Here is a 13340-nt window from a genome sequence, read left to right as displayed (position 1 = left end):
ACTTTCAGGGGATGCATAGGTAGATTCTTGCTTAATTAATATTTTCTGAGCATTACAGATTGCATCCTAGTGTCTGTGCTCGGAGCTTTCCTTCCATTTATTTTAGAAAAAATTTTTTTTCCAGTACAGAGAATTGAACTCAGGACCTTGTGCTTGCCAGGCAGGCATGGCCCCCCTGAGCTACATCCCTGGCAAGAAAAATAATTTATATTTAATATTTACTTAACAGTTAAATTCATTTTGGGGTTCAAGTCTGTCAGTTTTGGTTATTTTTTTTTGGTAGTGGGGATCAAACTCGGGACCTTGCGCTTTCCTGGCAGGCACTGGAACCACTGAGCCGAATCCCAGGCCCAGGACTATGAGTTTTGACAAATACAAGCCAGGGATTTAGCTCAGTGGTTCCGCCATCTGCCTCAAAAGCACAAGGTCCCGAGTTTGATCCCCGATACCAAAAAAAAACCCAAATACATAAAGTCATATAGTTAAGGTACAGAATAGATCCACTGCCCCTCAAATTCTCTCTTGCTCCTGCTTTAGGACCTCTTGCCACTACTGATGTGGCCTCAACCTTCAGTTTTGTCTTTCCCAGAATGTCCTATAAATGAATTATACAACAGGCAGCCTTTGGAGAGGCTTCTTTCATTTAGCATAATAGATCTGAGATCCCTAGGAGTAGGATCAGCTGTTTCATTCCCTGGAACAGCCAAGAAGAAAGACCTAACCCCTGGGCCTTCCTCTGCAGCCATGTCTGAGCTCAGCGATGAAGCCAGTGAGCCGGAGCTCCTGAACAGCAGTTTGTCCATGTGGCACGGGCTGGGGACTCAGGTCAGCCGGGAGGAGCTGGACGTCCCCCTGGATCTTCACACAGCGGCTTCCATTGGCCAGTATGAGGTGGTGAAGGAATGTGTGCAGCGGTAAGAGGTCCTGGGGAGCGTCCCTTTGTCTCACATTTTTAATAACATCTCAGTGGCTTCAGAGCCCATGAGATGGACCTTGCATATAGTTGTAGACATCTGATACCCATGGATGGGCAAGCCCTGGTGGTTGGGCCCATTATCAGTGATGACTTATGTTGGCAGTAACAAAGAAGACAGTTTTGCTGGGTGTGATGGTGCATGCCTGTAATCCCAGCTACTCTGGAGACTGAGTCAGGAGGATCACAGGTTCCAGCCCACATGAGCTACATGGTGAGACCTCATGTCAACAGTAAAAAGGCTGGGGATGTCACTCAATTACAGCACTTGCCTAGCATGTGAACAGTTCTGAGTACAATCTATGGTCAAAAAAAAAGAAAGAGAGAGAGAGAAACTTTGATTTTAAGACAGAAAAAGATGGCTTAACCTTTTCCTCCTCAGTTCCGGGAATGGTACCCAGGGCCTCATACATGGTAGACCAGAACTGTACCACTGAGTTACATCTTCAGACCCAAGATAATTTAAACTTTATCATAGACTCTCTTTGATCATAGGCTTATAAACATTAATCTATACTTTTACTAGTATAGCTGTAGGGATTCACTGACTGCAAACCGCACCCCCCCCCCGAAAAAGAAGAAAACAAAAATGAAGATAGAAAGCAGTACCCATTGGCCTTCTTTGCCCAGAGAGTTCATTTTTATCCCCTGGGGGCCTCCTCTCCTCTCTTACCTTCTATGCAGAAAAGAGAGGCTAGGTTTTTGGCTCTCCTTAGAGAGTGGCCTCCTGCCCTCATGGTCCACCTGCCAGTGTTACTAATCTACATAGCAGTATTTAGTCCCAATACCATAAAAAGCCACGGCAGGGCCCAGGGCTATGTTTTACTCATAGTATAGTATGATTCTTCAAGTAACTTGGGGAGAAGAATTTGTGTCCAGCCCCTTGTGTGTTTCACCATACTTTACACTCACACTGCTTGCCATTTCTCATTTGGTAACTTGGTGACATGATGTTTGTCTACATCTCTGATGCCTTCTCTAGTTCCTGGTGAGCCAGAGCAAAGCCTCGTTGAAGCACCAGGTCTCCAGTTCCCAAGTTGTTGCCATCACTCATAAATCCCTAGCCAAGGCAGTACCAGTGTCTGGTCCAGGGCAGTCTGTAGTACTCCTTTACCAGGAGGCTTAGGGATAGCCAGCTTGGTATGCAGTCCCATGTCTCCTTGAAGGGTCACCAAGACCCCCGGTATAATTCTCTTCTGGAAATCTCAGGCTCTGAGGTCTTCGAGTGGCCTGTGAAAAATGTAGCCCAGAATGGCTCCACAGAGAAGAGGAGCGGGGTTTGTACTCTGCCTGGGATTCAACATTAGCTGAGAAGGAGGCTTCTCTGGACGGAAACGAGGCTTGACAAACATAAGTGTTTTGCCCAGGAGCAGGCTCCTCCCAGTCCTTGTGGAATTGCTGCTCATAAAGGATGGAAGTGCAAGGATGATGAATGGGGTCATTGAAGCCATCTGCAGAGCCCCCTCTGTATGCTCTTGGCAGGGCTGCCACTGTATTCCTGTGATCAGGACCTTTCAGGATGGCTGCCTGGGTGTGCATCCCAGGGTGTGCAAGATGCTAGTGAATGGCGAGTAATTGCCCGGTGTAGCTTAGCATGTGGATCCTAAGAGAGGCACAAGACATGTGGACAGATTGTTGTTCCTGCCACTGGAAGCCCAAATTGTGGAAGGGGAAAGGTTGGTGGGGCCTTCACCGTGCAACTGCTCCTGGGAGTGGGTGTTATCTTAAACTATGACTCCCATACCCCAGTTTCAAAGTCTGAGCCAGGAAACCTGCATTTTTTTCCTGTTGGAAAATGCATTTCCAGAATTGTAATGGAAATCAGTGAGAAAAAATAGGATTCTCTGGTCACAGATTTTTCAAGAATGTTTCTATAGTGTGGTAACAAAGTCAGTGGCAGTGGTTCTTGTGCGAGGTCTGAGTCCCTTTCTCCATCCTTGATGTCCCTTTCTCCTTCATTGTTGACCCTCTACAGCCAGCTCTGCATTAACACACCAGACACTTATCCAGTGGTAGGTGGTCAGGGTGTCTCAGCCTCTGCTCTGCTGACAAACCAGGCCAGCTCAGTCTTTGCCAAGGTGCATCTTGTATACTGCATGTTCACATCCTCCCCCCTCCACCTGCATCATGCCAGTGGCTCCTTGCCCAGTCATGATAACCCAAAAATGACCCCAAACCTTGCTGAATGTCCCGTGGTTGAGCAACATGTATCTCACTGATAGTACGAAAGAAAGGAATCGATGGTCCAGGCTAGGAGGAGGGGCAGCTGAGAATATGACATTAGAGAAGGGAGACAAGGACTTTTTAAAGGTGGGTGTCTAAGCAAGTGGAAACATTTCCCTACCTGCCTTACCATGACCCTGGGGACATTTGGAATGGCAGCTCCTCCAGCCTGGCCTGGCCTTGCCGACAGCTCTGGTGAACCCCACAAGAGACAGTGGGGCGCGTCTAGTGTATCTTGCATTTGTTTAGGAGAGAGTTAGATTTGAATAAGAAGAATGGTGGTGGCTGGACCCCGCTGATGTATGCCTCCTACATTGGACACGATACCATCGTGCACCTGCTGCTCGAGGCAGGGGTGAGTGTGAATGTGCCGACCCCGGAAGGGCAGACTCCACTGATGCTGGCCTCCAGCTGTGGCAACGAGAGCATCGCCTACTTTCTCCTCCAGGTGAGCTATGAGGGGGCAAAGGCCCAGCAACCCAAGGGGCTCCCTGGCTGCCCTGACAGGACATGAGGCGCTGCAGGCCAGGGTGTGTGTGTGAGCACACCATCACTTCCAGTTCTTTCAGCTGAGGGCCTGGAGGGTGCTGCCTGCCCATCTGCTCACATCAGAGAGTTGGGCTTTAACCTGTGCTCTGTGTTTTCTTGAAGCAAGGTGCGGAGCTTGAGATGAAAGACATTCAAGGCTGGACTGCGCTCTTCCACTGCACCAGTGCCGGGCACCAGCAGATGGTCAAATTCCTCCTGGACAGTGGGGCGAATGCCAATGTGAGGTGATTGCCACGGGAGTGGGCTAGGTCTTGTCTGACCTAGGGAGGATGGCTATAGAAGCCACTAGCCAGAGGTCAGCACCACCCCGCCTTGGTATGAGAGGTGAAGATGAAGGGGTGGAATGGACAGGCCCACCCAGGTGTGAACTGTCTGCCCTCCTGTCAAGACATCCACTGCATCTTCCTAGGGCTCTGAGCTTCATTTTCTTTATCTGAAAATGGGATAGCAAGTCCTGTGTCAGAGTGTTGTTGGAAGAATCACATGTTACAGCCAGGTGTGGTGGTGCACACCTGTAGTCCCAGCTCTCTCGGAGGCTAAGGCAGGAGGATCACAAATTCGAGCCCAACGTGGACAACTTAGCAACATAGTGAGACCCTGTCTTAAAATAATTTTTTAAAGAGGCTGGTGTGAAGACCCTGGCTTCAATCCTCAGTACTACAAAAAGAAAAAAGAGAATTACAGTGGTACCTCATGAACTTAATTTGTTCCACAATTTTGGAAAAGTTGGCCGCATTTGTGTTTGTCACCCGACGTAGAGTTTGCATACAAAAGCAAAATTTTGCCAAACGCTCTTCACAAGAATGTCAAACTCAAAAGATGGAATTTGTGTAGAGAAGTAGGACACATTAGCTTTCTGTGAGAAATGAAGAGTAGTAGCTGCTTTTGAGCATGATTAAAGTGGGGATTTAGGAGAAGCAGGTACAAACAGCCTTGAAGGAGGGGAGGAGGCCCTCTCCGTCTTTAGGACAGGAGGCCAGCACTGGGGATGGGCCCAGAGGGAGAGTGAGCATACACTACACTCTGCGCTTAGGGGTCTTGGTGTGGTTTGTCTTCGGCAGGGCAGCTGTCGCATGACAGGACTTGTCTCTGCCAATCACCTGACCGGCCTGTCTTGCAGGGAGCCTGTATATGGATTTACTCCTTTGATGGAAGCTGCTGCTGCTGGCCATGAGATAATTGTGCAGTATTTTCTGAATCATGTAAGTGACCCTATTGATTAATTTATAATGTAGTTACAACAAATGAGGTGCCATATCACTGAAATATGAACTGTAACAGAATTTTCTTTTACACATTCTTACACATTCTGCTTTTCATTCATTTATTCAGTACATTTTCTTTGAAAATCTATTGATGCCAGGTGTTTTGGTTCCTCGGCACTAGGGGTACTGTGGTGAGTAGAATATGACCTGTGATGATCTTGAAAATGCTCTTTAAAAATAGCAGTTCACCCCTGTAATCCCAGCTTGGAGGGAATAGGTATTGGTGAGGAAGATTTCAAGTTCAAGGCCAGCCTGGGTGACTTAGGCTGGGGATGTAGCTCAGTACTCTCTGAGTTCAATCCCAGTACCACAAATAAATAAGTAAAAAGAGACAGTATCAAGTGTTAGTGAGGATGTAGAGAAATTGGTACCCTCATACACAGCTGATGGGGATGTAAAATGGCCCACTCTTTGGAAAACAGTCTGGAGATTTCTCAGACAATTACATACACCTAGGGTTACCATAGGACACATCATTTCTACAAGACTCGAAGATCGGTGTCCTCACAGAATCTTGCATGTGAATATCCATAGCAGTAATATTTATAATAGCCAAAAAGTAGAAACAACCTAGATGTTTTGTAATCTGTGTCTTTTTTCTTAGTGATGTTTTGTGCATGACTATGCAGTCACTGGACCTGCGCGCACACACACACACACACACACACACACACACACTCTTTCTGGTGTGAATGGGCAGGAAGGAGGAGCTTGACTGTTTGCTATGACTTAGTTCACTGGCCCCCTATTGTAGGTTCTTTCTGGTTCTCATTATGCTGAATGCTGCAGTGAAAATCCTACATGTTTTGAGTATGTCCTTAATTATTCCCTTAAGCTGAATTCCTAGAAGTGCAATTGGCTGGGTGGCAGGTTTTGACACATTTAATGTTCTACATTCAAGTTCCTCCTGCTGATTCCCCCTCCAGAGACTTGGGGAAGTGCTTGCCACCATCAGATGTGATGTGTATGGCTGCAGCTTTTAAAATTAAAAACCTTATCGGGCTTTTCCACTTTCAAAAGTAAACAGGCTTGGGCTAGGAATTTAGCTCAGTGGTTTCGCCGCCTACTGCACAAGCACAAGGACCCAAGTTCGATCTCCGGTACCAAGAAAAAAAAAAGTGAACAGGCTTATGCTAGTAGATACAGAAAATACAGAAGGTCAGAAAGACTGGAAAAATGCCCATCGTTGTACTGCTTAAAATACTGTTAGCATTTGGAGCATGTTTCCTTCTGATACTGCTTTTTTTGTGTATGTACTCCACCACCACCCTGTACTAGGAATTGAGCCCGTGGCCTCTGCACCGAGCTACGCACCTAGCCCTTTTTCATTTATTTATTTTTTCTTTCTTTCTTTTCTTTCTTATTTATTTATTTTTTTAGTGCCAGGGATCAAACTCGGAACCTTGAGCTTGCAAGGCAGGCAGCAGAACCACTGAGCTAAATCCCTGGCCCTGTTTTTATTTTTTTGAGACAGGGTGTCACTAAATAAATTGCCAGGGCTGGGCTTGAACTTGGGATCCTTCTGCCTCAGCTTTCCAGAGTGCTCGGATTACAGGTGTGCTCCACTAAACCTGGCTTCTGTGCACTTCTTGTTTCATCCTGTTTGGCTGGAATTATGATTTTGGGGGTTTTTTGCCTTCTAAACATTTTTTAAATGTTTATTTTCAAAATATATAAATATATATGTACATATTTGGCAAGTTTACTGCTCAAGTTAAGATTGTAACATCTTTGGGCTGGGGATTTAGCTCAGTGGTTCTGGCGCCTGGTGCACAAGCGCAAGGTCCCGAGTTCAATCTCGGTACCAAAAACACCCCGAAAAACCCAAAACAAAAAGATTGTAACATCTTTGCTTATGCTTTTCAGGTCTTATGTTGTGGTTTCTCTCTTCTTCTAGGTGACTGATAATTATTACTTTTTGAAAAAGAATGCTTTTCTTTCGAGAAACCTGAGGCTGTAGATCCCTAATCATGAGGCTTCAAAATACCAAAATAGTTCTATGCTACAGATTAAGAGATCAGTTCCATAAATGTATTGTATCAGAGCAGATTTCAGCATTCTTTTCAATAAATTTAGATATGGCATAATAAATATTAAGTATGTAGATATTAAGTGTGTTAGTGAACACAGTATGCTTGTTTTGCTCTTCTGACTCTGCAATCATAATGACCTCCCTATCTCCGTAATTTTTTTAATCAATTGAAGCAACAGCATAAGCTGCACTTTCAAACAAGCTCTCTAGCCATATAAGATTTTTTAAAACTCATTTAGTAATGAATAACTACAGCAGCAGTCTCCTGCTTTAAAAAAAAAGTTTGCAAGTTAGAAGTACTTATTACCATTTTATAGGTCACCATTAAAATCTAGTTGTGATACTGAAGCAGTGCTTGAAAAATTTGATACTGTGAAATACTTCTCACCTTCACCTGCCCTCTCCCAACGTTGTGTTGACCAGCTCACTCTCTTCACAAGAAGCCAAGAGTGCTACTTTTAGTCTTAACTGCATTTTTTAAAAAACAAAGATAACATTTTTTCAGTGCATGAATATCTGAATATCCTTCTTTGTACAAGTACTTTTTTTAAGAGGAAAAGTAAGAGAGAGAGAAAAGCAACAAGAACCCCGCTCTCACCCTTCCCGTCATACTTTTCCTGGTGGATAAAAATAAAATTTACTTTTAAAAGTTCATAATGGGCTCTTCATGAATGCAAGTTTCTCCACAAAACAGCATACTGTTAACAAAGTGTGCAACATGAAGGGAATGCCATCATGCTAACTAGCGTGACTGGTAAAACAGACTGGTTCTGTAAATATAAGGCAGAGATTTGAATATTTATGCAATCAAAGTCCAAATAAACCTTTCTCCAGCTCAAACTGTGACAACTTTCTGCCCAAGCACTCCAAAATCCCCATTCTTAGTAGGGTCCATGATATTCAAAATATGCCATATATATGAAAGTGATGATATCAGATTCATCTTTTCTGATGTATTTGTGCCCTATTAGCCATTCTATTTGCTCTTTTATCATTTTCTTTTGTGGTAAGAACATAGTTTTCGAAATTTCTATTAATTCAGTCTGCAGCTGAGTATTACTAATTTTCTTTCTCATTTTCATTATTTGTATTATAGCTTCCTGGGTTCTCAATATTCTACGTTGAGCTATTCCTTTATTCTCTTCTTCCCTCATCCTTTCTGTAGTGATTGCAAGTGTCCAATCAAGTTGATTTTACCCTTTTCTGAACTTCTGCATTTTTTATTAAACTGAACTCCTGGTTCACTGAGAAGAGGGTACCTTCTGTGAAGTCTTCGGGTGAGCTTACTTGAGGTTCATACAATAAAACTTAAAATTTGAGCTTTGGGAAAGCTACTAAAGACCATAAAGTCCTTCTAAGTTCAGCATCTGGGAGTTCAGTTGCAAGTTTTAGATTTTCAAAGCTAATTTTTTTCTCTGGGTCTTTGGTTCCATGCAAAAAGTGCAGCCAGATGAAACGTGGTTACCTCCAAATCATATTGACCTACTTCATTCTTAAATGTTATAATTCCATTTGACATGAGATGATGGCAGTGTAATTTTCTACCACTATGATTTTTTTGGTAAAATTCTACTTCAGGAATCAAATCCTTCACTTCAATAGGAAGTGAAACAAAGACTTTCTCAGAGCTTCTTGACCAGGCACCAGCATTCAGAATTTTTATGTTAACAGAATCAGCTGGTCAAGCCAACTTATTATTTTTGTGCATTTCCTTAAAAGCTTGGTTCAAATCTTCAGATACTTTTATGTCCTGAAACATCCTAGCAAGCTTGTTTACATAATCTGCTGGCATACCAACTTCTCTTAACCATTCTACTTTCCAATTTCATTATCAGCAGAGATGTCTGATACAAGATGTGTCAAATGAGCTTTGTGATACCTCATAAAAACATCTTTGTTTTGTACATATTTAAGTATCAGGAGCACTTCTTTAAGCTTTGCTTCAATCTCTTCAGAGGTTAGTTTTTTACTCAATGGTGTTTTTCTCAGCAACATGTCACAGTAATTGGCAAGCAACTCAGGGCACTTTGGTTCAGGCTGAGTTTTCAACCCCACTCCTTTCTGCTTCAAAGGTAATTCAAGTTTAAATATGGTAGCATCATTAACAACAGCTTTATATGCCTTATCTCATGCAGTAAGAAATCGTGGATCATCCTGAAAAGCTTCTTTGACGAGTTTACTAGATCTATTAAATAATGTAAGTAACTGCTCAACATATTTCTCAGAGTCAATGGTAATAGTTTCAGCAGCTGCTACCATATCTGCCAGGCCAGCACTTATAATGTATTCCTCCAAGTCTTTCAGCATTGGCTCTATCCCATTAGGAACTTTGTCCATCAATGAACACATTAAATGTAACTTTTCAGTTTCATTTCGCTTGGCACTCCACTAAGATAGTCTCTTTGAATGATGTTACCGAGGCATTCACACAGTATTCCATGAGAGCTTCAACAGAGGTACATTCTCGTCTTGTTTCTAAATAATGTGCTAGGTTTTCTTCTTTTAATTTAGCATCTGCATATTTCATATAATTCTGTACACCATTTTGCTGTAAATATGAGGGTGCCTGTGTTCTATAAAATTTCTCTGTTGAATCCAAGTATGCCTTCTCAGACTTGTTCCTATAAATCTGAAGCTTATCCTCAGGATTAGAACAAAGGTTAACATAGGATTCTCTTACTCCAGTGACCAGCTGAGGATCAAAAGCTTCTCATCTTTCAGCGTGTACCAGCTTCATTGCACTTATAGTCTGTCTTTAATATTTGAAGAAATGGATTCATTCCATGAATCAAGCATGAGCATGTATCTAGGACTCTTCTATGTATTTTTCACATGAAACTCATTTAATCCTCACAAACTTGACATAGGATTGCCACAAGTTCAAGGCCAGCCTGGAATACATAGTGAGACTGTCTCAGAGGAGAGGAGGAAGGGGAGGAAAAGAGGAGGAAAAAGAGGAGGAGGAGGAGTTGGAGGAGGAAGAGAAAGAGAAGAAGAACAAAGGGAGAGTGAGGAGGAAAAAGCGGAGGAAGAATGCGATGATGATTTATATTCTGTAGTTTGTTTCCCTTTTTTCTTTTCTTTTAAATCATGATCCTTTTTCAGCTTGGCTATACCAACTGTGAATGTCAGCACTTAGGTCAGAATCGTGGCTGACTGTCCACAGGGCATTTGTATCTTCGCTGGGTTCCTGTTGCAGATATGCTGTGCTAAGCATCTGTATGCATGAAAGCTTCGTTTGTATTCAGGGTTTTTCCTTCACGTAGATTCCACGGATGTGGAATTGGGCTTACAGAGTGTAAATGCATTTTAGGGCTTTGGATAAAAGGTGCCACCCTGTTTCAGAGAGTGACATCTTCATTCTGAGGTCAGGCTCTGAGTTGCCTCTCTGGCAAGCCAGCACTCCCTGTGCAGAGGGAGCCAGGCATGGCTGGTTGTAAAACTGGTGGAGAGGGGTCCTCCTTGTGCTGCAAGATCCCACGCCTGGCAGGGACCGTGTGTATGGACAGTTGCTCAGGCTTGGGGACTGCTGGTGGCGTGGCTACGGAGCCCATCCCGTCATTAAGAACAGAGTTAGAGCAAAACTCTGTCAAGCAGGCCTGCACTGCTTTCTCCCTATGATGTGGTGTTTCCACCTTGGGGAAAGCCTGTACTCCTCCCAGGCCAGCTGCCCAGGAAGCCCCAAGGCTGTGGATGGAGAGCTTCCTAACTCTTCTTTCACGGACTTTTACAGGGAGTCAAAGTAGACACAAGAGACCACAGTGGAGCTACAGCCAGGATGCTGGCCAAACAGTATGGACACATGAAGATTGTGGCGATGATAGACACTCACTCACCTACTCTGCCCAGGAACCTCTACCGGAGCCCAGGTAACCTGTCTGCCATTGCCTTCTGGTGAAGTCGGGTTGCCCTGGACATTAGGGGCATCCAGGAAGAAAGACGGCTGCCCTGCCAGATGCCCACTGCTTTTCTGAGATTGGCCTCTGTGTCCCTGCCTGGAGACCCTCTCTGGCTTCCCTCACCAGCTCCGTTGTGTAGTTGAGATTGAGAGCCCTGGACTGAGATAGTCAGATACTGCCCTGGAGACTAGCCCTGACCAGCCTGGAAATGCCCCCAGCATGCAAGTGTGGAGCCCCAGGAGGTGGGTATAGGAGGGAAGTGTCACAGAAGTTAGGCTGTGCTCGACTCATGATCCCCGTGACTCAGCCTCCCGGACTTCAGGGATTACAAAGCTGTATCACCACACCTGGCATGGTTTTTACTTTTTGACTTTGTGAATGGTGTCTGATGCCCTAGGTTTTAATTTTATATAGTCAAATGTATTTATCTTTATTGCCCCTGGTCTCATAGAAAATGTTTTCCTAGACCCTGGTTGTGTAAGAATTCACTCATGTTTTTTTCAAGTGCTTGTATGGTTTCATTTTTTACATTTAGTTTGCTGATGTGCTTTTTTTCAAATGTGATGTGAGGTATGGATCCAATTTTATCTTTTTCCAAATGGTTACACATGTGTCCCAGCATCGTCTATGTAAAAGTACATCTTTGACCTGGGACTGAGGTACGTCTTTCTTGTACACTGGCTCTTTTCCCATTTCACTTGGCTCCTTTCCTGCACTCTGTTGGTGTCTCTGTGCATCAAAACCGCACTGATCCAAAGCTTGTTGTTGAAGATTTTATTTCTGAGTAGTGCTGATACCCTCACAATTTTCAGTATTTCCCCCATGGTTGCTTGTTTCATTTTCTTTATGAACTTGAGATCAACTTGTCTAGCTCCTTAAGAATAGAATGTTGGGAGCCGGGGGTTTAGCTCAGTGGTGCCGCTGCCTGCCTCGCAAGCACAAGCTCCTGAATTCAATCCCCAGTGCCAAAACAAAAAAAACCAAAAAAAACAGAATAGTGTTGGCGTGTTTATTGAGAGTGTAGTAAATGCATAAATTTGTTGTCCTCAGTTGCTGGGTGGTCCCATCCCAGAGTGACAGAAGTGTTTTTGTTCCAATGTACTTTTGGGATTTGCAGGAAAGTTACATTTTTCCTCATATACCTTTTGCTTGTAACTTGTTTATTATGAAGTATTTGATCATCTTTGTTGCTCTTGTAAATGAGGTTTTCTCTATGTTATATATATATTTTTCCTTTTACTTGTACCTGAGGGTTGAACTCAGGACCTCACTGAGCACTCTGCCACTGATATACATCGCCACCCCTCTTAAAAATGTTTTTTTTTTTTTTTTTTTTTCCGCAATACTGGGGCTTGCACCCAGGGCCTTTGCACTGAGCTATATATCTCCTGTCAGGTAAAAGGGCCGAAGACCAAGACCAGACCAGGCCACAACAAGCCTTTATTAGGGGAATAGATCTGCCGGGCTGTCTCTGAACAAAGGAGAGACAAAAGCAATATGGCTGGGGCAGGGAGAGTCTTTTATAGAGACTGGGGTGGGGTTTGTAGGGGCTGAGGCGGGGTTGACTGAGGTAGTGACTAGGGAATGGAGGAGCCGGTGATGTCACTAGGTGGTAGGAGGTGAGCGAGTATTAGGTTACTCTCTAGGTGGGACCAGGGGCATGCTGGGAAGAAGGGTTTGTTCTTTGGTGGGAGCAACCATCTTGGCATGATGTCACACAGGGGAAGGGGCAAGGCACCATAGGAAGAGGGCAGCAACTATACATAATAGCTGCTGAGGTGGTGGGAGACCTATCATCTCCAGCCCCTTTTTTATATTTTTTATTTTGAGACAAGGTCTCCCTGTTGTCCAAGATGTACTGGAACTTGAGATCCTCCTGACTCAGCCTCCCAGAGTGCTGGAATTACAGGTGTGCACCATGATGCCCAGCTTAAATTTACTTTATTCTTGACACTGGCTCTTACTAAGTTGCTCAGACTGGGCTTCAACTTGGGATCCTCCTGCCTCAGCCTCCCAGGTAGCTGGGATTGGAAGTGTGTGTCACCATGCCTGCTTTACCATTATATTCTTTGTTTATTATCAGTGAGTATGAAGGCAGTTGATTTCTGTATAGTAATGCCATACTCTGTTCTTGCTGAATTCTTTTTTTGTTTGTTTGTTTTTTGAGACAGGGTCTCACTTTGTAGTTCAGGCTGGCCCTGAACTCACTATGTAGCCTAGGCTACCCTGGTGTAAGACCGCTGGCCTTACCAAACGCTCCGAGGAGCTGACTGTAGTGAAGCACACCCAGGGATCCCAGCAGTGCCTCCAAAATGTAAGACCAAGGGTCTTACCAAATGCTCCGAGGAACTGACTGCAGCGAAGAACACCCACACCCGGGAAGGAACACACCGGACAAG

General features: G+C 44.1%; 1 protein-coding gene and 1 pseudogene across 8 annotated transcripts in view; one reads left to right on the top strand and one right to left on the bottom strand.

The window, feature by feature from the left end:
* Anks3 (ankyrin repeat and sterile alpha motif domain containing 3) overlaps nt 1-13340 on the top strand; it is a 36009-nt gene that overhangs the window by 1512 nt on the left and 21157 nt on the right. For 4 of the 8 annotated variants that reach the window (XR_002389334.2, XR_015447880.1, XM_087202700.1 and 1 more), the window contains exons 2-6: nt 743-914; nt 3446-3644; nt 3848-3969; nt 4812-4947; nt 10776-10911. Coding sequence is in view for 4 of the 8 variants with exons in the window: in XM_087202700.1 (XP_087058826.1) it covers nt 745-914; nt 3446-3644; nt 3848-3969; nt 4812-4947; nt 10776-10911 (763 nt within the window). In the remaining 4 variants the exon portion in view is untranslated. The other 4 variants (XR_002389333.2, XM_013065607.3, XM_087202702.1 and 1 more) reach the window with 3 other exon arrangements.
* Nucleotides 7903-10270, bottom strand: LOC110345741 (cullin-5 pseudogene; annotated as a pseudogene).

Source organism: Heterocephalus glaber, unplaced genomic scaffold, assembly GCF_053883595.1.
Source record: "Heterocephalus glaber isolate CG9 unplaced genomic scaffold, H.glaber_assembly_v1.0 deba00001781, whole genome shotgun sequence".
Classification (NCBI taxonomy): domain Eukaryota; kingdom Metazoa; phylum Chordata; class Mammalia; order Rodentia; family Bathyergidae; genus Heterocephalus; species Heterocephalus glaber.
This window is presented reverse-complemented; position numbering and strand designations above follow the sequence as displayed.